The sequence below is a fragment of the Hipposideros armiger genome, unplaced genomic scaffold, assembly GCF_001890085.2.
Source record: "Hipposideros armiger isolate ML-2016 unplaced genomic scaffold, ASM189008v1 scaffold_628, whole genome shotgun sequence".
Lineage (NCBI taxonomy): Eukaryota > Metazoa > Chordata > Mammalia > Chiroptera > Hipposideridae > Hipposideros > Hipposideros armiger.
In genome coordinates, this window is record NW_017731978.1 from 982,012 (window position 1) to 1,007,883 (window position 25,872).

Here is a 25,872-nt window from a genome sequence, read left to right on the forward strand (position 1 = left end):
GGCTCTCTGCCTGCTTTAATCTGCAGACCACTTGCTCAGCAATACAGACTCTGGGTGACTCAGCACCAGCTGTTGGGGGGAAGGGCTCAGTGCATCATGCGGCAACCTCCCTCTAGACTTGAAGTAAGCTTCCCACAATTAGCTGCTGTGTGCTCTGGCACTGTGCTCACCACCAAAAATTCTCACAGATTGTTGCGGGATGTTTGCTGCTGCAAAAAACCCTCTGTGGCTTGCGGAGGTGGGGGCCAGGCACCAGGGGCTCAAGGTGCCCCTGGCAACACAGCTGTAGGTGGGCAGGGCAGGTCCCCAAGGCTGTGGTCAGTGACCCCCGCCAAGTCAGAGCAGCATGCACTCCTGCACCGGCAACCAGCCCACACAAACTCCTGAGGAAAGCCCCAGCTGGATCACGCAGGCGCACAGCTCACGGCCCAACACTCCCAGGAAAACTCCCAGTCTCAGCCTGTCCCAGTCAGCCGCTCACAGATCAGGCAGAGCAGCCCAACAGCCAATCACTAGCCTGGCAACTCTGCACACACAGTGCACAGAGCGGGGACTCAAGGCAGCTCGCACACTCAGCATCTCAATGAACAGCCTGTTGAAGCCTGAGCGTGCCTGCTAGGCATTTCCCTGGCTATGGAGCACAAGCAGTGCGGAGGGTGGGGATCCAAGGCCACATGCACGTGCACACACACGCACTCCTGCGCCAATTCCAGCAGACCAATGCGGTCCTGGACCTGACCCTCTGTGTGAGGGCCCAACACTGAAAAAATGGCGCCCTCCTGTGTACTACTCGTGTGCAAGCTCCACACCAGGGGAACAATGGTCCCAAAACCTCCAGCTCCTGTGCCAAAGGCACTCAGTTCAGTCCTTCCCTGCAGGCTCCTGGGCCCCGCTCACACAGTTACTCCCTCCACCAGGAACTGGGTGAGTGCTCACCAGTGAGCGAGTCCGTGTGCTGGTTCCACTGGTTCTCTAGCTGCCCTCAGCCTCACCGAGTTGAGCAAAGAGAGTCTTCACAAATTTCTACTGCCTACTATTGTAGAACTCTTCTTCCCAGCAAAGTAACTCTGGGCTGGTGAGTTCGGTGTGGGGCCGGAGGGTCTCTCCCCCAGCTGGAGTAGCCTCCCCACCACTGAGGTGTCCCTCACGGGGTTCTCCCTCTCTCGTCTCCGCCCCGCCTACCAGACTCGATGTGGCCTCCTCTTTAAGTCCTTCATTTAGAGGTTCTGTTCATTTAGTGTTCAGGAGACTTCTGAGGCTGAATGTTGTATACATTATTTGTAATTTTGGTGTAATCCTGGGAGGTAGTTAGCACAGCGTCTGTCTATTCCGCCATCTTGAGGATATGTCCAGGGGCCTTTAAATAACATGTAAATCGGCCGTCCAGGTGGCTCAGTTGGTTAGAGTGCGAGCTCTGAGCAACAGGGTTGCTGGTTTGATTCCTACATGGGCCAGTGAGCTGTACCCAAGCTGATCTGCCAGTGGGTGGCCAGATGGCTCAGCTGGTGAGACTTCATGCTCTTAACAACAAGGTTGCATCCCTCATGGGATGGGGGAGCTGCGTTCCCCTCCCCCACAACTAGATCGACAGTGGTGACTGGACTTGGAGCTGAGCTTGCACCCTCCACAACTAACATTGAAGGACAACAACTTGACTTGGAGCTGATGGGTCCTGGAAAAACTCAGAGTTCCCCTTCCCTAATCTCCCCAAACTGTTGTTCCCTTCCCCAATTCCCCAATGAAAAATCTTAAAAAACAAACAAACATACAAATCCCCTGGGGCAGCGCCCTTTCTTGTTCTGAGCCTCTGCAGATGCTGGGGGAGACCCAAAGCCAGGTTTGCCAGTGGATACCAGTCCTGCAATCTCATGAGATAGGTAGAGGACTTCCAAGTCATCACAGCTCCACTTGAGTTGTGAGCTCAGTGTGGATCTTGAGTCCTATAGGCAAATCCGTCCCAGTGTAGGAGTATAGGGGCTTGATTACTCCCAGAGATGGGGAGCTCACTATCACCTTCTCTCCAGGCCTTGCTCCCAGATGGTTAGAAATTTCTCTCTCTCTCTCTCTTTTTTTTTTTACTGCTGAGCCATCTGGCCGCCCAGCAGCAGCTCAGCTCAAGGTGCCATGTTCAATCTTTTTTTTTTCTTTTTAAGATTTTTATTGGGAAATTGGGGGGATGGGAACAGCACTGGGGAATTGGGGGGAGGGGAACAGACAAGTTGCTGTCATTTTGTTCTTCAGTCTAGTTGTGGAGGACGTTGCTTCACTGGCCCAAGTTGGCACCATCATTGCGCTCTTCCCGGGCGAGGCAGATAAGTCACCGGCTTCTGGACGGCCGCTCACTGCAGCTGCTGGCTGCTCACGCTGGCTGCTGGCTACACACGGTAGCCCATGGCAACCCACTGCCACAGGGGCTGCAGTCTACGCCGTTGCCAGCGACTCAAGGCAGCCCAGCTCCAGGTCGAGCTGTTGTTCAGCATCTTAGCTGTGGAGGGCAGTGTCACTGGCCCTCATATGTGGGATCCGAACTGGGCCCTCTGGCGTCCCAAGTCAGTTCTTAACCATTGCGCCACTCGGCCGGCCCCCCATGTTCAATCTTAGTTGCGGGTGGGTGTAGCCACCATCCCATGTGGGAGTCAAACCGGCAACCTTGTTAGGAGCACGTGCTCTCACCAGCTGAGTCATCATGCCACCTGTTGGCAGCACATCTCGGGCGCAGCTTACTGGTCCATGTGGAAATCGAACTGGCGCCCCTATTGCTCTGAGGTCGTGCTCTTAACCAACTGAGCCACTCAGCTGGCCCAGAAATTTCCCTTTTTAATGAACTGAAATCTCCCTCTCTGACTCCTCTGCTCTGGGTCTGAACAGAAATTTTGTCTCTCCAGCCCCAGGCTGGCACAGCATAAAACTCAGGGGAAGGATGAAGGAAAGTGACCCTGGATCTTGAGCCTGCTGATTTCCAGGTCTCTCCCCACAAACATCTTCAATCCTATGCTAAGGCCAGGCTGCCTCATCAGGATGTAGCCGACAGGCTTGCAGAGATTCCTCAGATGTGTCCCTTCCCTCTCTCCAGGGCCTGCTCCTTGTGAGGCAGCCAAGGATGCTTTTCTCAGTCTGGCCAGGCTGGCTTCCTGACAGCTCACAGCCAGCTGCAGGCTGGCTGGGTAACCCCGCTCCACGCTCTCCCTGGGTGGCCTTCACTGTGTTCCCATTAGAGTCATCTTGTTGGGGTGTCCAAAGGAACTTACTTTCTCCTGCTTTTTACTCTGCTGGCTACACAATTAGTCCTCGCACACACCCCCAGGAAGAGAGCCATTATCCCTATTTTATTGAGGAGGCAGCTGAGGCCCAGAAGGGTGATGTCACCCAGGAAGGCTCTTTTCTGCGCAGTCTACAGCTTCCCCAGTGGGCTTCCCTCCCTCAGGACACTGGCTGACTCTTGTACCAGCCAGGTCCCCATCCAGCCCCGGGGCCCTTCTGGCCTTCCCTGGGCCCCAGTGAGGATGTGGCTCTGTAGCTGTGAATGCCTCCCTTGTGTTTGGGGGCCGTGACCCAAACCACTCTGAAGACCTCTGGACTCTGTACCACAAGATGAAAGATGCAGGGCCAATGTTGGGGACCCTGTCTCTGGATGACAGCAGCCTTGCCTCTGAAGGTGAGTCTCTACCCCGGCCCACCCGCTACCCAGTGCCTCCTTGTCTGGGGAATGCCGGGGGCTCCCTAGAGGGGTCCAACTCCTGCCCTGGCCCCGAACCAAAGTGTGGCTGGTGAGGAGGCTCCTGGGGCCTTCTGAACTAACCCCCATGGCTCTGCAGAGTCCAACCTGACCAACTGGCCCCGGGGACCATTAGCATTTGCCTCATGGCCACGAGGCCCTTACTGCCCCGGCTCCTCAGCTTGGCTCTGCCCTCTTTGTCCTGCTGGGACAACAGATCCCCTGGCAGGTGAGGTGGCCTCTTGTTCCCCCTCTGAGGCCTGGGACATTCACTTTGCTTCCCTTGACTGTAGGCCTTCACAGCTTGGGGATGCGGGGTGGGATGGACTCCCTGGGACCGTACCCAGCCGTGGCTCTGTGGGAAATGCAGGCATGAAAGGCACACAGCCCTGCTCCAAGGGCCCCCATTTGGCAGGTGATGCCCTACCTAGGGTGGGGGTTGTTGAGAGAGGTGACAGTTCTGTCCTGGGGGGAATTTGGACAGGCTCGGCAACCAGACATCCCTACCCAGGGCCAGCACTAGGGTGAGCCAGTGAGGCATTCAGGATCCATGTTTAAGGAGACGCTGGTTCCTGGGGTCCTGTCTCACTGGCCTCACTCTAGCCCTGCCCTGGCCCACCTGAAAGCTCCCATGCCCTTTCTGACCTCCATGACTCCCCACAGGCCGTGCTCATGGTGTCAGAATTCTATAAGGTGCGTCCCCAGGAAGGTGCCCTGCTCGTCAGGTGGCTCAGGTTCTCCCTCTTGCCACCTAGCCTGCCCTGCTCCTCTCCTGGGGCTGTCCTGGGGCAGAAGGGGCAGATCCACCTGGTGACTCCGAGCCAGGACACAGGAGGCATGGGTTTGGGGACCATGCAGGGGAGGGCTTTGTCCCAGGTAGCTCCCGCTAGTCCTAGGAGGTGTGGAGCTCATGCCTGAGGTATGGCAGTGGGGGCTGGATGCCTTCTTCTGCAAACATGTGCTGGCAGAGTCTGTGACGCCTTCGCTCTCCCCTTGTGCTTGCCCTAGTAACTCAGACCAGCAGGTGGGCGTTTACATCTAATACAAGTTCCAGACCCCCATTCTCAACCACCTCCAAGGCTTGGCCAATTACATAATGGATCCCACCATCCAGCAATCCCACATCATGGCCAATGGTGACTCAGGGCTTGGAATCCCGCATCTTTGGCCAGCAGCCTCTGAATCTCTCTGGGCCTCAACACTCCTCTTCTGGAGAATGGACAGAATTTCATTTCAACAGCAAATACTCATGTGCTGGGGCCACAGAGAGGAATCGGGTATGGAGCCTTTGACAGGGAGATGAGAAGCTGGGATCAGAGACAAGATGGTCCATCAAGTCTTTTACTGCCCAGGATCTCAGCTAATCCTGACATAAGCAACAAAAACTGTCCTACCAAGTCAGGGGCAAAGGTGCCCAGCTCTACCCCCAGTGCCAGGTCTGCAGGAAGCTCAGTTCTCTCCTCCTGGGCAACCCCGACTCCCAAAGGAAGACTTATACAGGCTTGTGCAACCCAGGAAGGCATCAGTTCAGCACCCGAGTTAGGAAATTTCTGGGTCCAACTAGTCCACTCCAGCTACACAGCCTGGAGCTGCTCTTGGGAGCCCCCTCAGCCACAGAAGGTGCTAGGCCACCGACTGTGCTGGTGGCTTCCAGCCCCACCTGCCCTATCCCTCTTCATGGAGCTCTGTGCTGCCCTCCTGCTGGCTCTGCCCTGCACCCCACACAGCTGCCCTGGGTGCCAGCAGCCCAGGGTACCAGGGGGTTAGTTTGGGCCTCCACTCTCCGCAGGCTGGAAGCACAGTCTCTCCCCCTCCCTAGGGAGCCAGCCTCCATCAATGGGGCATGTTCCCTCTTCAGCCTTCAAAGCACAGAGGGCCTGTCACACTCCTTCCTGCAGACATAGGAACTCTCCACGCACCTACCCTCTTAAGGAGGGCTGCACTGTTTATGTCCAGAAGGCCCTATAGGACTCCCAACCAGGGAGTGGCTTTCTTACATGTCTCCCACCAGAGCAGGGAAAGGTACAAACAAAACCAAAAAGGCATAAGTTGAATTATCAGCAGGACCTTCTTACATCAACCCTGGGAGTGAGCAGAGTAGGTGGCATTATTCCATTAGTTAGATGAGAGCAGAGGTGAGCAAGATTTCTGTGTAGAGGTCCAGGGAGGAAATACTGGAGGCCAGAGGGTCTTGGTGCTGACCCCCCACCCCTCCCAGCAGTCAGTGTGAGGCTAAGTGTCAGCACAACCTGATGGATACCAGAGTTTGTACATCACATAACTTTCATATGTCACAAAACACTATTTTAACTGTTGATGTTTTTCAATCATTTAAAAAGGTAAAAACTATTCTCAGCTCACGGGCCGTACTCAAACAGGTAGTGAGTTGGATTGGGCCCTCGGACTAGATTTGGCTGATCACTAGACGAGAGCGTTAGACCTTGGTCTCCCAGAGAGGGGCCTAGGCTGATGCCACTCCCTGCATGGCTCTCAGGGAGAAGGCAAAGCTGGTGCTGTGTGAGGTCAGCTGCAGATCCTGGACCAACCCTTCACCAAGGCCTTGAACCCTGAGTCCCAGGAACTCTGGGGGATGCTGATGAGATGGGCGAAGGGTGGAGTGAAGGGGCAGGAACAGCAGGAGACTGGAGTCTCATGGAGGAGACCCAACAAGGTTTCATAGAGCTGTGACACTGTTCTCCTCTCCTTACCTCCAGCTAACCACTGTCCTCAGACCTCTGCAGAACTTTGGAGTTCCAGTAAGTCCATGGTGGCTCTGGGTGACACAGGGCTCAGGACTGGATGCTGGGGGTAGGGCAGGAGGCTGGAAGAGATGACCTCCCAGAGTGCTGCCAAGTTGTCACATCTGTGATGCTCCTCCTGCCAGGCCGAACCCTCTGACCACCAGGGTGGATGTCACCTTCAGGCCCACACCAGCCCCGGCCCTTGTCCTGGACTGTGTGTCCAGGATCTGCACACCCTGCATGAAGCTGAGGGCCTCTCGGTGGAGATGGTCATCCCAGATGGTCAGTGCCTCTCTCCCTGCAGGCCCCTTCACTCTGCTGTGTCCCGTCTGTCTCCTGCCTCAGGCTCGCTGCCTTGCTGCCCCTGCTTGCCCTGTTTATGAAGACTGCCTCTCCTGCCTGCCCTCCCAGCCTCCTAGACTCAGTCCCAGCGGGTGGGTCTTTAGGACCCAGGCCTGGCTCTGAGTCCTCCTGGGAGCTCTTCAAGGCAGCCCCAGCTCCAACTCTGTTCCTGCAGCACCTTCTGGATTGGATCCCATGCCTGGGACTTCTCTGCAAGCTTGGCTTTGCCTTCTCAGAGGTCTGTGGTCTGGTCTGGGAGGATGGAGACCCATACCAGCCGTCATCTTCCTGCTCTGCTCTAGGTGCCGCCAGCTCCAAGGCTTAGGCTGGCTGGGTACCTCCATCCCCAACTATGCTGTGGTTCTCATTGTCCTGTTTCTAGGCCTCTCCTTTGTCCTAGTGAGTGCCTGGCTTGGCCACAGCTCTTTAACAGGGGCAAGGGCAGGCTGAGCCTTTGACCTCTGAGTTAAGCTGAGGGGTGAGCTGACCCCTTTATTACCCACTCCACCTGAGCCCTCCAGCTGGAGCTGAGGGGTTTCCAGCTGGGGGCTCAGCCTGACCCCAGCAACCCTACCCTTCCTGCCGCAGGTGCTGGAGTGGAGGGCCTGCTTCAGAGTATTCAGCCTGGGGGACCCAAAGCCCCACCCCAAAGTAACCCCATGCTGAGACCTGAGGATCCTCTCCAGACAGATATTAGGTCAACCCTTTCTGCTCTCCCTGGGCATTTACACTGTGGATGGAGTCTGTCCTCCAGCTGCCAAGGCCTCAGTGCAAACAGTTCCCAGTGGGTATCGACAGAGCCTGGGTAGTAAAATCAGTATGCCCAAAAGCTCAGATCTCTGCTATGGGGGTGAGGGGGTGACCCAGAAGTGGTCAAGCAGAACCCTCTAAACAGGCCCCACTCACCCCAGCCTATTCCCAGCTGCCTGCCCATGACCTCCAGGAGTGACATGGAGGGGAGTAGGGCTGACAAATGCAACTAGGACTGCACATAGCCAGGGAGTCCTGGGGGAAAAAGCTTGCCTCCTCTACCTCCCCGACATGAGGAGCAGTCAGTGGCACCTCCAAGAGGTAGGGACACGTGTGAACTCAACTTATTTTCCCCCTTGACCCCAGGGCCCGGTGGATACGAGGGAGGGCAGGCAGCACTGTTCTAGGGTCCATTCTGTTATTCCAGATTCCTGGTTGTTGCCCCCTTTTCTCTCCCCACAGGTGACCCTTCATGCTGCTGTTCGCTCCACTGAAACCCAAACTGCAGGCCTCTCCTCCTACAGCCACCTGGTCCCAGCCTTCCACAGACAGAACCCTGAGCCAGAGAGGGCATGTACCAGCCAGGGTCACACAGCAAGGGGGCTTCTTTCCTCCTCAGACTCCCAAGGCCTGGACTCCCGGGCTGGCACAGGGATGGGGTGGAGGAAAGCAACACCTTGTCACCCACACCCCCCCGGGGAGGCCAGCTGAGCTTTACCCACAGGCTCCCCACACCCAAGGTGGGTAAAGTCTCAGAAAATACTCACTACCAAATCCGTGCTCACCAGGGCCAGGCCCTGTCCAAGTGCTTCCCGCACTTGCACAAGCCTCCCACCTTTCCACTTCACTTAGTATGGGGAAACTGAGGCAGAGCCACCCCCAGCACACACAGCCAGACAGTGACAGCAAGGACCTAGGCCCAGGTGAGGGGCCCCGGTCTCCTTCCTCTTGTGCTGCCTTCTCCCCTGCAGAGACAGGGCCGTGCCAGGGAGGTGGGACTCCCTGCCAGTGCTCACCGTGGGGCACAGGGCAGAGAGGAGCAGCCAGGGTCCAAGCTGCACACACCTGTCCGCAAGACTGAGGCAGTGGGGGCGTTCAGGTCAGGCCCTGGGGATTGCCCAGCAGCACAGGCCCAGGAGCAGAGCACGGCGATGACAGCCTGGTGTCCCTCCTCTAGAGCTTTGCGGGGGTGCTGCATCCCCACAGAGGTCACAGGATGGGGAACATAGCTGGCTCCCTCACACCTGGGTTGGCACAGGGGGTCTGGAGGTATTACTGGTCTTAAGGAAGTGAAACTCCAGCCCTTTGGGGGTATGGAAAATTAAATGACAAGGGGCAATCAGAAGTTGGTATAAAAATTCCCTTTGTTTCTAGACATTCATTTAGACAGTCATCCAATGTGAGGTCAGGAGAGGTCCAGAGTAGAGCCTACAAGAGAGGCAACAGGGGCAGAAGACTGACAGGGTCAAGGGCGGGAATGAGGGTTTCTGGGGGCAGTCTCAGACCAGAAGGCTTGGACGCTGGGGGGTGAGGCGAGGCCTGGCTGCTGGGTGTGTGAGCTGTACCATGGAAGGTTTGAAGCTGCAGAGGCTAGACAGGTTCAGAGAGCAGGCTATCCTGGCTGGGGAGGTCTGGAGTGAGGCTGAACTCAGCAGCCTCTCACCAGCCTACAGGGGAGCAGTAGTAGGCAAGGCGGTTTTGGTCACCTCCCAGGAGGCAAAGGCCTTGACCCACAGCTCCAATGGCCCCCGGGCCCACCGGGAAGCAGAGCTATTTGGCAGCATGGGTGCAGGGGATGGTCTTTGAACCCAGGATCTGGAAGGGCAAGGGGACTCAAGTGCATACTGCCCCAAAGGCCCCCCTACATGCAGGGGATCCAGGAGCCCAGGGCGCAGACCAGGCTTAGCCTGGCCCAACACAAAGTCGGCACCAAATGCCAAAGAGGGTGGGCAGGAAAGTCACCACGTGGGGGTTGACTGTAGCTGGTGGCAGGTCCCTCTGTACTTTGGGAGTATGCAATTTCTCATTCCTACCCTGAGGGACCCCTTTCTCCAGCCCCCACCCCAAAGGCTCTACCTTGATATATGCATATATCCCAGGTCAGGCCCCCTTTCCATGCACCCACAATTTCTGACTACAGGGCACAGCAGGCCAGTGTGGAGGAGGGGATGCTGGAAGATGCTCCCCAACTGTCATTATGCCTAAAACATCCCCATTATAGTTTCTCATCTTTGGGAGGAGGAGGGGGGAGGAGGGGTATGCCAGCCTTGTACTCTCAAGCTGCCTCCAGTACTACAGGAGCCCATCGGAGGTGACCTGAGAGGGAAGGGGGTGGGATGACCAGGCACAGAGCCTGAGGGCTGAGGGTGGCCAGGTGAGCTGAGCCTCTCCTCTCTCTGGGCTTTGGTTTCCTGGCTCTCCACAACCCAGGCTGTGTCAAACCTCAAGGGAGGCGTTGCACGAAAATAGATGTAAGAAACACCCAGTGAATGCTGTAGGTTTTAGGAGATGGCACACATTCTAGAAGGGGACACAGGGAAGGGAACCCATGCACATCATGTGACCTCTCTGGAGGTGACGCAACAGAATCTGCAATGCATAAGGAGAAAGAATCCCCCGGGAAAGGTGGGCCCGCCAGATGGCCATCAGGCTGGACGCCCACCACCAGGGTCTGCAGGCTGGTGAAGGGGCCTGGCATGCTAAGGAGTCTTTCCTAAGGGATCTTTCCTGTGGGCGGGACGGGGCATTCAGGACACACTTCCCACACTCACTGCCCGCCACCAGCACGACACAGGCTTAATTCTCACAGCAGTTCCGGAGCTGAGCAGCCTCATTATTCAGATGAACAAAAAGAGGCTCAGAGAGGGAACAGGCAGGCTGCCTTGATCACTCTCCCTGCCACCTCCTCCGCACTCATCGAGCACCTCTGAAACAGGCACAATTATCCCCATCTTACAGCGGGGGAAAGGAAAGCACAGAGACTCAGTGACACCCAAAGTCACCAAGTGACAGGGCTGGGATCAAACCCCAGTCATCTGACTCCAGAGCCTGCCTTCTTGACCATCACACATCCCCATGGTGGGGGCTTTACAAATCTGAATCTGGGAGGTGGGAACACTGTTCCCCACACACACGAGGGGACAGAGCATGCATTTCCAGTCTTTGGTAGATGACAGTTTGGGAAACAAGCTAGCCCAGCCCCCACTGGGCCAGGTCCCGAGCTCTGCTCTGTCATGGTGGCTCTGACCTGGGGCAACCCCATGCTAGGCCTCCCGTCTTCCCCTCTGTCTCATTGGGGATGTCAGTATCGCCTGCGAAGTCAAGTTAGGTAAGCAGAGGCAGCCCCAGTTCTCAGCAGGTGCTGGGCCAGGGGATGCAGGGTTCTGGCCTGTCCTGGAAGGTGAGGCTGAGGAAGATGAGAGCCTTCCCTGTGGGAATTACCGCTGTCTGGGTCCTAGTCTAGACCCTCATATGCCATCCCCTAAAACCCAACTCTAGGGACACTTCCTACCAGGCTGGTAGTGTAGATTCAACCCTTTATAAGAGCCCCCACCAAAATCTCTGATGTGAGTTGTGTGAGGGTTGGGGCACACAACTTTCAGGGAACCTTTCCCAGAACCTTCAAGGAAAGGTTCTCGGGGCAGGGAAGGTTAGAGCTAGGCCCCAGGGCAGTCAGAGGGGTAAGGGAAGAGACATCTTCAGAGGGACTGCCTGGGAACCCAGGAGGGACAAAGGGGTGGGGTGGGCATGGTCTGGAAGACAGAAGGCATTCCCCCAGTCACCACTGGGGCTCAGCGAGGCCAGGTCCATGCATCAGGAAAAGTAGTCCCCATGCGTGGGCATACCTTGGCTGCCACAGCATGTGAGAGGTCTGAGCTGGGGGCAGAATCTACCCCCACCTGGCTCTAGACCCAGCCTAACCTCTGCTTGTAGCAGTGAGTGTGGAGAGGACTCAGCCAGTGGGTGGTAGTTGCTGATCCAGGCCCCTCCTCAGCCTGGAAGGGCCTTGAAGGCTGCCATGGCCTAGGCTTGGCAGGGCTCCAACCTCTAGGCCTAGAGTTCCACCCAGCCCCATGGAGCCGAGAAGACTTATTAGAAACAAACTGTGGATTTCTAGGAAGCCACGTATGGAGGACAGCATGTACCTGAGCTGACGAGGAGACTCTGCTAAGAGGGAGGCCTCTAAGCTTGTCATCCACTGGGCATGACCACCCAGGAAGGGCTGGTCTTGACACTGCCATTAAGATCTGGGCTGTGGAGGAACCGCTCCGCATCTCTGCCCCTGTTGGGCCTCTGTGTTGAGGAAAGCAGGGACAATTACATCTCACATGGACCCTGGGGCAAAACAAAGCAGTCAGTCCCACAGAGAGACAGGAGGGTATATTCTGGGGAGGGAGAGACCAGGGGCAGTGTTGTATGTGCTTGGAGCAGGTGGGAGACATGGGAAGAAACTGCCTTCTTTGAGAGCCAAGGAGAAGGGGAGATAAGCAGAAAGAGGAACCCCCAGACATTCTACCTTAGGCCCTCTTCCACCTGCCCTCAAACCAGGCTTCTTCCGCTGTTTGGCCCATAGCTCAGATGGCACGACTCTCCTGTCTGTGTGACTTTCCAGCTGAGCTGCTAGAAGCTGACAAAGCCTGGATGCATCAGGAGCTGTTGCATAGGTGACGTGTGTGACACAGAAGTGGAGAGGAGCAAGGGACCCTCGGGGTCAGGTGTGGGGCCTCTGATGTGTTACCTGCCCTGGCCATGGGCAGGCCATGCTGGGACCACCTGTTCACTGTGGCTTCCAACTTGAAGGCATCTGAGTTCCAGGCCAGGACTGGAGCCAGACTCTTGGGGATGAGGGACACAGTGAAGTGGAACACAGGGGACACAGTGGGGTGGATCACAGGCCACCCAGACGTCACTGGGTCTCTGGGCCTGCTAGCCAGCTGCAAAGACAAACATAGAGGGAGTCTCTGCTTGAGGGTAGGACTGAACCTGGACTCAGGCAGTCTCACCTTCTGGTCAGACTCCTGAGCTGAAAGCCTGCCTGCCCAGGGGCAGGGAAGTGGGCACCTGTAGTCTCCCCAGAGTCCATGTTCCCTCCCACCAAAGTGGGTACCCTATAAAGGAGTGCAGTATATCGGACACTCCTTCCAGCTGGCTGTGGCCTCCTGGGGTGGTCTCTATGGCCCCTGGGTGAGTTAGGATGGGAGTCCCAGAAGCTGTGTTGGGAGGAGAGCTGGGTGCCTGGGGTAGAATACCTGACAGGCACATGGCAGGAGTTGTGAGCATTGGTTCCTCAGGACTGAATCCCTCTGCCCTGATGGCCTTGGAGACACTTCCGCTGCCCTGCTCAGCCCAGAGAGTCAGAGCCTGGTGCCAAGCAGCCTCTCTGCTTGAGAAGAACATATGTGGGGGTCATTACTCCTCTGCCCAGTACTCAAGTGTCTACCCTGTGGAAGGGCCAGCAGTCAAAGGAGGGAACTGTGGGTCTGGGCTCATCCAAGGCCTTGGTGTGGGTTCCCTAACAGTCAGGGGCTGTGGTGGACACTGAACCCCCATGGGTGAGGGGAAAGAGGGATTGGGCCGTGTCCCCCTGAGGTCAGTGACACGAGGCTCCAGAGGCAGACCAGTGCAAAAGGAAGTGATACAGGTGCCTTAGCACCTCCTCTGTAGCGGTGGGTTTGCGGCCCACATCAGGTGGGGTGGGCCTGGGGGCCAGAAGGGAACAGGGTCACCTGTTGGGCTTCATGGAAAGCAAGTCATGTACAGAACATGGCATCAGCTGAGCCGGGAGTCCTGAGGAATGCTGGAGGGGACCAGGTTCCAGGGGCTTGGGGCCAGAGGTGCCCTGAGGCCAGGAGGAGGGTAAGCTAACTCCAAATGAAGCAGGTCTGGAAGAAGGCTCCAAGCTGGCAACTGGAAAGGACGGAGTTCCCAGAAGCAGGGGACCTGGGATGCCCAGTGGGCAGGAAGGCAGTGTTGGGGGAGTACCAGGCAGATCTGGTGAAGACCAGTCCTTTAGCAGCTGGTGACCCTTGCTACCTGCTGGACTTGAGGCCACTGGGGTAGCAGTAGGCAGGGCTGCGGAAGAACTGGCCTCTGTAAGCGAGGTCCTGGTGTGTCTTCAGGGCCCGCAGATGGCAAGCTGAGGGATGGCAGGGAAGGCTGGGCATAGCTACCTGGCTCTCCCACATGGGGGAGGTGCCGAGCCTCATGGAAGATAGTCAGGGGCCAGGTCTGTGGGGGACCAAGGCCTCCCTGAGTAGGGGCCGTCTCCAAGGTCTCTTTCCATTCAGGGTAGATGCGAGCCAGGCCTCACTGAGGACACTTCAGGAGGAAGGGCCGAGGTCAGCAGACAAAAGATTGGCAGAAGAGCGTTTGTAGGGTTTCAGGAGAAACAGCGGCCAGGCTTCGAGTCCCACCTCTGAACTGCAGGTAGGAAAGGAGCTAGGGGCTTCAGTGAGGGCTTGAAGAGGAGCCTGCCTGGCTCCATCACCCTGCTCTGAGATGCAAAGGGTCTGTAGATGACCTTATCCAGTGGCAGGAGAGGTGGATGGAGCAGAGCCAGGTGTAGATGTTTTGGTTCCTGGCTGCCCAGCTGGCCAAATCCTTAGGACTGGCTCTGGGTCTTGGCATAGCCCCTGACTTGACGTGGCCATCAGCAAGTTCCTGGACCTCTGTTTCCCTGTCTGTAACCTAGAGGGATTGGTCCATGATGCTCAAAATGATTCCTGAACACCTGACTCAGAATCACCTTGGCAATTTTATTAAAACCCAGATTCCTGGGCTCTGTTCTCGATGGGGCCCTGGAAACCATTATCCAGGTGATTCTGTTTGAGAAGTACTACCTGGGCCCAGCCCAGCCCAGGAGCCTTGGATGGTTACACGGGAACCATGGGGCCAGAAGAGCTACATTCAGCCAAGGCCAAGTGGGCTCCTCGTTTCCCTGAGGGGGGACCAGCACACTTGGCTCCCCTCACCACACACCTTTCTTCCCTCAGCTCTCACCAAGGAATGGAATGGGCTTTGTGAAAAACTGAGGGGTGGGAGCACTGCCTCCCTCAGATGAGTCCTGAGCAGTCCTGTTCCTGCCTCAGCACCTGAGGCTTGGGCTCCTGGGACAATCACAGTTCCTCCCTCAGGGCAGGGCCAGGTCTCTGCCGTCAGACCGAGGCTCCCATGGGGAGCAGCCACCTCCGTCGGGCGGGTCCAGCTCCACGACTCTAACCCAGCCTCTGCACCATTATGGTCCTCTAGGACACAAGTGGACAGATGGACTCAGGTGCTGAGCAGCCCTGCCCACCCTGAGGCCTGAGACCCTGCCCTGAAACCATGGTAATCATTAGCAAGATGTATGCCTGGCAGGGAGCAGGGGCACAATAGGTGTGTAAGGAAGGATGAGGGTGGCGGGAAGGAGGAAGGGATGGAAGAAAGGGAGGAAAAAAGGGAAAAATAAAGAAGGAAAGAAACAGCCCAATCCAGCAAGGCCCTGATAGTGAGGTAGGTGAGGCTGTATGTGGCCGGCTGGGGGACCCAGGGCGACTCCGCCTGTGTCACAATCCTTTCCTCCTACACAAGTAGCCTCCACTGATTTTAACTCTGCACGCTTGAGTTTTCTGTCGACAACATGGACCACACCCCCGATTCTCCAGGTTCCAGGACTGAATGAGTTTGATGATGTGCTATAAGCTTGCTGGATTTAGAGCATGTCTTCTGGCCCCACCCTTCCTGTCCAGTTCCCTGTACCCAACACACAAGGTATTTTCCCTTTCCCAGACACATCTCTAGGCTGTTTAACTCACACACTCCACACCTGCTTTTACTACTCCTTCCTACTGGTCTGAAAGGCCCACTTTAGGCAGCAACTATTCTGGGACCGACACCTCATCCCCAGGTGAGGATAGGACCCGCCTGAGTTCTCAGCACCCTTCCCCCAGGTTGTCGCTGTGGGGACCATGTGCTGGGGTTGCCTATCTCCTGGTCTGTACAGTACTGGGAGTGAGTGCTGCCCGGGGCAAGGCCAGGCTCCAGCTGTCAGGAGTCACATGTAGCTGTGTACAGCAGGGATATGTAACTGGGCTTAGTGAAACCCACAGTTAAGCTAACTCCCCTGGCCTAGCCCCTGGAGCAGATGGGCGTGGAAATGGAAATCACATCCAGGAAGCTACCTCAGCAGCTCTGAAAACAAACCTCTTCAGGGGTAAACCCAGCTCAAGTATGGGAGGGGCTGTCCCTCAGCGGGAGTCCCCAACATGGGGAGTTGGGAGACCATTCTGTTCTATGTAGACTTCGGCGGGCACATCCTTGGTCCTAGGAGAGGGGCGTGTCCTGGGATCTGGTGAGCAGCATTTCTCATTGGGCAGTGAGTGGGCTGCAGACCAACAACCATCAGGACCCAGAAAGGTCTCAGGAGGGAGGGACTTTCCCAAGCAGGGAAGTGGCTGCCCAGTGGGCATGTGACAAGGGCCCACAGGGCTAGGGCTAGCTGGGACGAGGTTGATGGAGAGCCTTCTAGGCTGGGAGCAGGACAGCTATAGCCTTCCAGTGAAAGGCTAGGCACCTAGTGATGACATACTAAACTTATGCCCCACCCCCAACACACACACAGAGCCAGGCCGCAGGTCCAAAAACAACCCAAATGCTTTAATGTTTAAAGGCCCGTCTCCAGGGCCCACACCCTTCTTACAAACCTTAATGAGGCCAAAAGCCCAGCTGTGGGCTCGGTTTAGCACTACGAGGAGGTGACCTGTAGCAGGCTGACTATGCTCCAGCTTGGGAGCTCCAACATTCTCAGTCCCCATCTTCAGACCTCTCAGAGCTGAGCTGTCACTCAGCCTGTCCCTTCTAGTCCCTGCAGCTACCTGGCTTCCAGCAAACACACAACTTTCTCAGGATAATGCACCAGGTGGGGTTGGCAGCTCAGGGAAGTCGCTAGTGTCAATTCAGGACAGGCCTGGGACTTCCTGAGAGCAGTAAGCCCAGAAAAAAGACGCCAGCCCCAGGCTGTATCCCCACATCCCTGTAGTAGGGGAGGGGAGGGGCAGGCTCCCTCAAGGAGCTACAGGCCCAAACGTTTTGGCGGTAGCCCCAGACTTTCCTGGGGATGACTAGAAAGTGTGGGCGTCATATACACTGTTCATTGTACCACTCCAAGATAACCAACTCGCATGACAATGGGACTTTCTGGAGAAGGGAGAGAAAACCATATGGGTGTGTGTCAGGCATCACCCCCACAACAACCCTGTGAGGTAGGCTGTTTTGTCCTGTTTTAGAAATGGGGAGCTGAGGGCTCAAGAGAGAAAGTGACTTGCCAGGTTACACAGCAAGAAACACAGGAACCAGGATCCAAGCCCAAGTCGGTTGGGCTCCAAATCCCCCGTCTTCTCCAAGAAGAAACAGGAAGTAGTCCTTTCTAAGAGCAAGCCTCGAGTTAAAAGCTCAGGGGCTGTCAGCCCAGTGGCAGTGGAGAGGGGGGTGTGTGTGGGGGGAGGGCAGAGTGAGGGCCGAAGGCACTCCAAGGGCTTGTTCACTCCCTGGGCAGGTGGGAGGGAAGGGGTACAGAAAGTGACCCCCAAACAGCACCAGCCACCTGCGCTATAGGTGATGGCTCTGGCTGCCCAACAGCTGTGGGCGGGGCACGGGCCGAGCTGGTCCTGAGGCCTTGTGGCCCCAAGTGGGCAGTGCCAGGCCATTGAGCCAGGCGGTTTCCAGCAGGCTGCGGAAGCGGGCCCTCAATGGGGAGCTGGGAGGGCTGGTGCTGGTAGCAGGAATTGGTGAGGCACTGTGGGACCCTCTCCCAGCAGCTGCCTCTTTCTCCGGGCGAGGGGTTGGTGGCTTCCTCCCGGGCTTCTTGGCTTTGGGGACAGAAGACTTCTGGGCCATGGATAGACTCTCTGGCTCACCTCTGGCCATGGTGGGTTCTGAGGGCACAGATCCAGCCTCAGTGTCAAAGTCACCTGGAAAATGAACACCGTCAGGATACAGACCCCAGCAATGTCTGGTCCTATTATTTCCTGGCCTCCAAAGCCATCTAGACCAGTGGTTCCACTCTGTTCCAGGTCAGGATGGCCCCAGTAGAGTGGCAGAAATCAGACCCTCCTTTCCTGCATGTACTGGCTGGCCGGACCATTAAGCCGAGAGGGCGTGCTTCTCCCCAGGTGATGCCAGAGCTCTATCTGATGAGGACACTGCTCAGGAGAAGCTGTTTGGGTGCAAGGACAAGAGGAAAGGGGCCTGACAGGCCAGGAACCACTAGCCTGGTCCAAAGGCCCACTGTGCAAGTGGGGAAACTAAGGCATGGAGAGAGAGGGCTGTGCAGCAGAGCGCCACCATCTTTCTGCCACACCACCCCCAGGGCGGGAGCCAAAGTCCAGGCAGGAACTGCCATGCAAGCAAAGTCCAGATGGAGCAGGGTAGAAAGAGCAGTGGAGGATATGGGAGGGGGCTCCTGACCAAAAGTATAGCGGGGAGAACTATCTAAGGACACCACAAAAGGGTGATACCCCAAAGATGGTGGGGAGGACCCATATCTCAGGGAGGGAGTGGGGATAGGGACACCAAAATCCAGCCAGTGGCAGGAAGCTGGGCCTCTCATTTTCTCACCAGGTCCCAGACTCCTGCAGGCCCGTTCAGAGCAAGCGGGGACTGTGAAGAGCCTGGGCCCCATTGCCCAGTAGGCAGCCCAGGAAAAATGAACCCGTCTGTCTCTGGGCCACTGACAACCAATTGTACAGGGAGAAGACAGGGCCAGGGCGGCCTCTGAGTGATGCATGACACCCACCCACACTCTTTCTCACTCAGAATAGAAAGCTCACGTATTTTCTTTGCACCCTGTTAGGTCAAATTCCCCAACGTCTTAAGTGCTTAGGGGGTCAGCAAATGTTTGTCACCCAGCCTACAAGCTCCGTATCTGCCCCTCATTGCCTTAGGCCCCTTCTCCACTGGACCTGGAGCCTGGACCAGATAAAAGCCCAGGGCTTGCAAGGCTGCCAGGACAGGGAAGGGACAAGGAACAGTTCTGTGGATACAGCTGGGACAGACTTGGTGGTGAGAAGGCAGGGGAGCAGGGAGAGAGACAGAGCGGGCTTCGGGCCTTGATACCAGATCTCCTGATGCAGGAGACGCAGCAAAGGACACCACTGGGCACCATCACCAAAGTCCTGGAGGAAGAAGTGAGATGGTACACACCATGTGACACCGCAGCAGTTTCTGGGGGCAAGGTCAAGCTACATGAGCTGATCAGATGACGCTCTGTGACACACAGAGCACGCTGGAGAACAATGTGTATAAGACATCGTTTAGTTGGAAAAAGCAAACTACACATCAAGGCCCCAACTTATTGGGAAACTTTTGTAAATGCAAATATTTGGGAAGACTGAAAATTGCACACCGAGAAGGCAACCGTGTTGGGGGTGGAGTTCAGAAGATGGGAGGCTGGGCGGCACACAGACAGGGGAAATGATGTCAGATAGAAAACAGGGCCGGGGCACACCCCAAGAGCCCAAAGCAGCCTGCAGCAAAGGCATAGAAGGCACAGCAGAGGAGGGGCTGATGTGGGAAGACGCAGTGCCAGGACGGCCAGGACAGTGTGTCCACGTGGACAGAGCAGTTGGCACGTTCAGAGGCTTACAGAAGCTATGAAGGCTCCCAGGGATGCTTGGGGTGAAAGATGGGGGCCGCAAAGAGCCCACCTGGAAGGTCAGCCACTCCCCTGGCCCAAGTTCTGGGGCCTCCCTGCCTTTTCAGAGGCCCAGGACCCCTTGACCCCTGGCTGTGAGCATGCACACAGGCCACACACCTGTCACCGGCTCACACAGCTCCAGTGGCTGTCGCATGCTCACCCAGCTGGCGGCGCACACAGTCCCGCCACTGCAGGCCCAGCAGGTCAGGGTAGATGTCAGGCAGCTGGCGCAATGCCAGCAGCTTCAGCATGCGCGAGGTACAGCCTCGCAACGCCCGTTCCCGCAGCGCCCGCTCCTCAGACAGTGTGGTAGGCCGGAGCTCCACGCGGTGCTCTTGCAGCACCAGGTCCACAGACGAGGGGGGCAGCCTGGGGAAGAGCCGCTCCTTCACCAGGTGGATGGGGACAAAGATGGCGCCAGCCCGCACCACGTGGGGGAAGGGGCACTGCTGTGTGCACACGAAGCGCTGCAGCTGGGACAGCAGCTTGCCCAGCAGCCCCTGCACACCCTGGCAGTCCTGCCACGCTGCCCGGCCCCAAGGCCCAGCCATCTCAAGCCATTCACGTAGCTTCTCAGGCGGGGAGTGGGCCACTGACCCCGAGATGGCGTCACACAGGGACTCATGCAGTCCTGCAAAGCGCTGCTCTGGGGAGTCTGCTGTGGTGGGGGCAGAAGCTGGGGTTGGAGCCTGGGCTGGAGAAGGCGATGGGGCAGGAGTCAGGGCTGTGGCTGCCACAGCCACGGCTGGAGGACTGGGCAGCGCCAGGTCAAAGCAGGCCATGGGCAAGGGCTGGGTGAGAAGCTGTAGTCCGAGGGGCACAGATGTAGGGGTGGGTGCAGGCTGGGCAGAGGCAGGGGCCGAGGGGGGCACAGATGGGACCACAGCTGCAGGCAGGGGTGCAGGCCGGAGGATCTTGAACTTTCGGAACATGAAGGCCACGGAGCTGTGGAAGTTGGTCTTTGGAGTGGTCTCTGTAGTCACTGGCACCTCAGAGACTGTGCTCCCCATGGCTGGCACATCCATGGCTGCAGGGGGCTTGGCGTGCACTGCAGGACTAGGGACCTTGGTAGGAGGAGCCTCGGCCACAGACTTCTTCACACTCAAGTCCAGTGCCACCTCCTCCCTAAGTGAGCAATGCACCCTCGAAGGGGCCTCCAGGGCAGGCGGGGTTCCCCTGGAGTCTTTGTCGTGGCTGTCCTTGGGGGCTGGGGCTGGGGCAGGCTCAGGCTCAGCAGTGGCCTCTTGCGCCTGCCCATCCAGATAGTCACGGTAGGGGGCCAGGCTAAAGACATTGTCGATAATGGGCATGGGCGGAGAGCCGGACGGCAGCGCACCCTCATTCCGCGCACCCTCATTCCGTGGAAGAGCCTGGCGCTCCTGCGCGCAGGGTGGGAGTGCTGGGGGGGTTTGGGGAGCTGGACTGTCTGCGATGACAATGGGTGCCCCGGGGTGCTCACTGAGCTGGTGCTGGAGTTTCTCTTTCCTGCAGCTGGGCAGCCACACCATGTCCTGGGCTTCCCGCACCAGCTTCTCTGCAGGCCTCACAGGCTCTGGGTATGGCTGACTGGCAGACACAGGCTGGCTCGCCCGTTGGAAGGAGCCAGGCTGTGGCAAAACCTGCACACTGTTCTGGGAAGGTGGTGTCCCTCCGAGCCCCGGGGAAGCTCCACAGAGAGAGAGATCATCCCGGGCATAAGGAAAGCCCAGCGTCTGGGGGGCAAAGTCCAGTGGGCAACGTGGAGTGATAGGTGGCTCCAGCTTGAGGCTTGGTGAGGGTGCTGGGAGGGGGACAGGGGGGTAGGAATAAGTGTCCAGCCCCACTGGGGGCATACAGGGTGTCTGGGCTGCCTGCTGCCTCAGATAGGGGCTGTTCAGCCCACCAGCTGGGTACCCAGCCCCCTTATGGGCTCCCAGAGGCTGCAGCGGGGGAACTGAACTGTAGTTGCTCTGCTTCTCTGGGTGGCGACAGGCTGGAGGGCAAGACAGGGCCTGCGGAGGGTGGGGCAGTGGGTAGTGAGAGGGTACTGTATCCTGGTAGGCTGGCCCCAGGGGTTGAGCCAGCTGGGTCCAAGGACTGGGGGGTCCCTCGGACAATGCCTGCTTGGGGTCCCCACAGTAAGGACCTGTGTACTTGGAGGCCAGGAAGCCCGTGCTGTGGATGGTCCGATACTTGTCCAGGAATGCCTGGCATGGGGAGAAGCTCCTTGAGGAGTCTCTGCCAGATCCCCCAGGTGGCACCCCACGCAAGAAGGTGCCATCCAGGGACTGGCCCTTGCCAGAAGCCAGGGTCAGAGAACAAGGTGGGTCGGCTGGGGGTATTAAAGGCCCAGTTACCAGTGTCCAATCAACATCCAGTGACCTCTTCGCTGACGCTTCCCCCAGGCAAGTTGAGACCCCGTAACACAGAGGGCTGCGATAGACAGGCTTGGGTGCTGCCAGCGGTGGGCCTGAGTAGGAATGAGCCTGGGGACTGAGGGGCAGAAACTCGACAGGGCCAGGGTCCCGCACCTTCTCAGAGCTCTCTACTGGTGGACGGTAGAGCAGGCAGCCGGTCAACAGGTTGTCTGCCCGAAGTGGGGGTCCTGCCACACTGGTAGGATACAAGGGTGGGTACGGGGTCCAGGATGCCAACCGCTCAGACCCTGCTTTGGGAGCACTCCCCATGGGGCAGGAGAAGTAAGCACCCTTGTAGCTGCAGGGGTCCTGGTTACCAGCAGAAGGGGGCAAGTTGTGCCCGGGCCCAGAGTCGGCCTCTAGGCGGGGCAGCTTGCCGTACATCACAGGCCCCAGGGTGCCCAGTGGCCGCTTCTCCGACATCACTGTGAAGGCTTCAAGCCCTCCGGGGCCCCAGCTACTCAGCTGCTGACCTGGGAGAGAGAGGGAGGCATGGGCTGTCAGGGAGAGAGGCATGAGCTGTGAGAAAAACAGACCACAGGAAAGCAATAGAGGGCTGCTGCTTTCTCTGGCTTATTGCCACCCTTATGAACTTGGCACTTAGTACTGCTCAATAAAGACTATGAATGAATGCATGCATGAGCCATATAATGCAGAGGTTCCCAACTTTATTTTTGGACCCTTTGTTAACGAATTCTTATGCAGCTGCGCTACACATACTCTCCCATCTCCATTCAGGAGCCCCTCTGTTCTGCTTTCCTCCACATGACACCCAAGACCCGTCCTTGGGCTTCAGACTTTGTAGGGCATAATCTGAAGATCATTTCGTTGGCTACTCCCCTTCTCCATATACAGATGGAGACCCATTCAACCCAAAGTAACTGATGAAAGAGATGGGACGAGAGCCAGGCTTCCCACCTCCCATGACAAGCTCTTATTCCAAGATGCCATAGTGATCTCAGGATGCCCACTGCAGCCAAAATGTGGAATCGGGCATTGTCTACAAATTCAGATTTCCTGTGACACTATAGATCTGTTTCCAAAGAGGGCCATATATATGCAAAGTGGCCTTCAAATGCCAAGGGAGCCAAGACCAAAGAACGAGGCAGACAAGTCCAGCTTGTCAATTAATGAGTTTAATAGGGAACTTATGGACAGAAACGCAGTCCTGGGCGGCAGCAGGACAAAATGGATCCCGGTACCCTCCACCTCCGAGACCACATGCTTGTATCTCCTAAGCAGTGAGAATGTGGGTGATCAAAGGGATTAGGTGTTGGGAGGCTCTGGTATCAGAGCAAGTTAAGAGATAGATAACATCAAGGGCGACTTGCCCCAAAGAGAACTAATGGAAATCCTGTAATCAGACCAGAGCTCTGTGTACATATTCCAGAGCTCACTTGGGGGAAAGGGAGGGGGTCAAGGGTCCGGGTTCACCCAGATGTCAAGATGGCAGATTAGCTTTAAGATGGAGTCACTTATGTTCCACACAAGGTCTCATCTGCCAGTCTTATCAAAAATGGCAAAAGCCAGGCCTGGAACCCAGGTCTCTAGGCCCAGAGGAACACAGATACTGTGTTTGGTACCAGATGGTGGAGGTGACCCTCAGGAGAGGTGGCCAGATGCATCACTTGGTACAAGCCCTGCCCCTCTCACTCTAGCCCCGCCCCCAGCAGGAGAGCCAAGGCTGCCCTGTAGATGGTGCTGTAGCACCAGCTGGAAGGTCCCAAAATTGTAGGGGAGAGCCTGTGTTGATCTCAGTCCCTAAGCTGCAGTTGGCTGTTCCAGGGCACACAGGGGCAGCACAATGCCAGGACAAGCAGGTGGGGAGGTAGGAGGATGTGAATGTCCCAGGAGGGGGCCTCCAGAGCCCACAGAGTGGTAGTTGGCACCTATCCCCATTGTACTGATGTTAAAGCTGAGTGCCAGAAAAACACTAAGGCCTTGAAGCAAAGTCAAGCCAGGATTGGGACCCAGGCTCAGAGAGGTCAAGTGTGGGTTTCCTCAAGGCAGAAGGTACCATGGAATGATCCATGAGGGGTCATGAGGCCAGTCTGTTGGGCCACATTGACTTGCCTCTACCTCCCCCAACACCCTGTTTCCTGAAACCCTCAGGTGGCTTTAAAAGGATGAATCAGCTCAATCTTGCTATGATTAGGCCATGGGCCAGGTGTCACAGGTTTCTATCACCAACAAGCCAAGACCAGCCCCTTCTTCCAGCCCTCTCCTCCCCTCTGGCTGGTGGCCAATGATAGCCATAGGCTTAGAGTTAGGCCAGCACATTTGGAGACAGGAAAAGCCAAAGGTTAGGTATGGGGGCCAATGCCCATTCCCATCGCAGCCTAATGGCAACAAGGAAACCAGGTGGGACTCTCAGACAGCTGGCCCACCTCCTGGCCAGCCTAGAGAGGGGATGCCCCAGAGAAAGCAGGAAGGGGCATCAGGACCACAGTCCCGACAGCAGTGTTCTGTAACAAGGACCTGCATCCTAGGGAGATGCAGCTTTGCAAGAAGGGATTGTATGGTTGTGGGGTGCTGAGCCCCACCCTCTGCCCCGGGGAGCTCTGGAGTAATTAAGTGCTGGCTCTGGTCTCACCTCCCCCACATGCTCCTTGGGACCTCCCAATACGCACCTCCAGTACTAGGAATCCTCCTCTCCTGGGCTCTGCCCGCTGTGTGCCCTTTGCCCTAGAGACTTCCTGAGATACCCTGGGGACCCAGCCAGGAGAGGCCACTTGGGACCCTCAGGAGTCTTTAGGAGAGAGATGGGTGTTCCAGGGAGCCATCAGAGGACTATGAAGGGTAAGGGGGTGACCTTACCTCCTGACAATAGGAGATGGAGAGCACAGTATACACTCCCTTAAGTGAGGCTCCTCCCCAGTCAAGACAGTAGCCAAATGTAGGTGTCTCTTTCCCTGACACATATACTGAAGAGGCAAGCAACTGCTTGGAGGAGGGTGGGACTCCAGGGAGCAGGGTCACATCATCCTTTGGGCCACCCTGCTGTCTGCTGGCTAAGGCTGGAGTTGGGCTGGGAAGACCAAGCTCAGCCAGGGCCCAGGGCAGGGTCCATAAGAGCCCAACAGAGCGGTGTCATCCCCACCCTAAGCAGCAGGGGAGGCAAACAGCTTGTGGTCCAATTCCCTCTTCTACCTCTAGGGGGTCTCCGGATGGACGTTGGGAAAGACCAGGAAGAACAGAGTGATCCTGTCCAGCTGTGGCCTGCGTCTAGCCTCTCAGAGGACTGAATCGACCCCCTCCCCGTGTTCTCACACCTCCCGGAGCTGAGGTTCTGGGCCCTGCTATCGCTAGAACCTAAACTGGACAGCCCAGGCTACAGTGCAGAGAAAAGGGTCACGGGATTGGCCTCCACCCGCTTTCCTCTACCCGCCCCGCCTATAATTCTGGTGGCTGGGGCCCTGAGCCGACCTGGCTTTGGGGCTTCCGGGTGTCCCCACGCCCTGCCCGGCGGCATTACGGCGCACGTGCACCCCAGCAGGCTGATGTCCATGCCGCCGCCACGCATGCAAACCCGTGCCTGCAAGTATGTGCGTGGCCCACATCTGCACACACGCCCTCCAGAACTGCGTTCTCCCCTCGCTCGGGCCCCGGCACACGTGTGCACACAGGCAGGCCCGCGCACCGAGCCCCCACCGACCGACACCCAAAGACTGGCGGGAGACTCGGAACAGGGGGCGGCCCGGCCGCAGAATCCGGGCAGCCACCGCCTCGGGGCGATCCCGCCAGCCTGGGCTGCGTCCAGAGGGTGAGTCAAGCCGTAGCGAGGAAACCGCAGGGCCGTCCCGTCCCAGCAGGGCGCGTCCAGGGCCCCGCGGCGCCTCAGCGCCCGCCGCCCACCAGGCCCAGACCCCCGCCGCCCCCCTCCTCCAGCTCCGCCCGGGCAGTCCACGTGAGCCGGACCCCGCGGGAGGTCCGAGGGCTCGGCCCGCGCTCCTTCTCTTCAGCCCCGCGCCGGGGCCCTGCCAGAGCTCCAGAGCGCTACTGGCCCAGGGAGCCTCGAAGTCGGGGGAGAGTCGGAGCAGCGCCGCGACTCCGACCCCGCTGCCCGTTTGCCGGGGGCGGCGGCAGCCAGGAGCTGCACCACCTTGGCCCAGGCCCGGCGCGCTCCATCCCTGGGCCGGCCGGTAGGGGCGCCCTAGGGCAGCGCCGCCTGCCCCTTCCCCACGCGCCTCCCGCAAACTCGGCCCAAGTTTCCGCGCCGGCCAAGCGGGCGAGCTCCTACCTGCAGGGCGCCAGGCT

General features: G+C 57.7%; 1 protein-coding gene across 4 annotated transcripts; it reads right to left on the reverse strand.

Moving 5' to 3' along the window:
- Positions 1 to 16,156: 16,156 nt before the first annotated feature.
- On the reverse strand, positions 16,157 to 25,866 carry PRMT2IP (PRMT2 interacting protein). Of its 4 annotated transcripts, XM_019625471.1 has the most exons (3): positions 25,856 to 25,866; positions 19,380 to 22,088; positions 16,157 to 17,495 (listed from the first exon to the last, which is right to left on the reverse strand). In XM_019625471.1, the coding sequence occupies exons 2-3, from the start codon at positions 22,036 to 22,038 to the stop codon at positions 17,134 to 17,136; spliced, it is 3,021 nt and encodes a 1,006-aa protein (XP_019481016.1). In that variant the 5' UTR covers positions 22,039 to 22,088; positions 25,856 to 25,866; the 3' UTR covers positions 16,157 to 17,133. The 4 variants fall into 4 exon arrangements, 3 of the variants coding, with proteins under 3 accessions (XP_019481016.1, XP_019481015.1, XP_019481017.1); XM_019625470.1 differs by lacking the exon at positions 25,856 to 25,866 and having other exon boundaries at positions 19,380 to 25,453; XM_019625472.1 differs by lacking the exon at positions 25,856 to 25,866 and having other exon boundaries at positions 17,410 to 17,495; positions 19,337 to 25,453.
- Positions 25,867 to 25,872: the final 6 nt, after the last annotated feature.

What these genes read in the sequence shown, in the direction of transcription:
- PRMT2IP (XM_019625470.1), bottom strand. Translation starts at nt 22,131, where the DNA reads ATGCCTCTCTCCCTGACAGCCCATGCCTCCCTCTCTCTCCCAGGTCAG. An exon ending in CTGTGTGCGCCGCCAGCTGG is followed by an intron (nt 17,496 to 19,379) that starts GTGAGCATGCGA and finishes TTCATTTTCCAG; the next exon opens with GTGACTTTGACACTGAGGCT.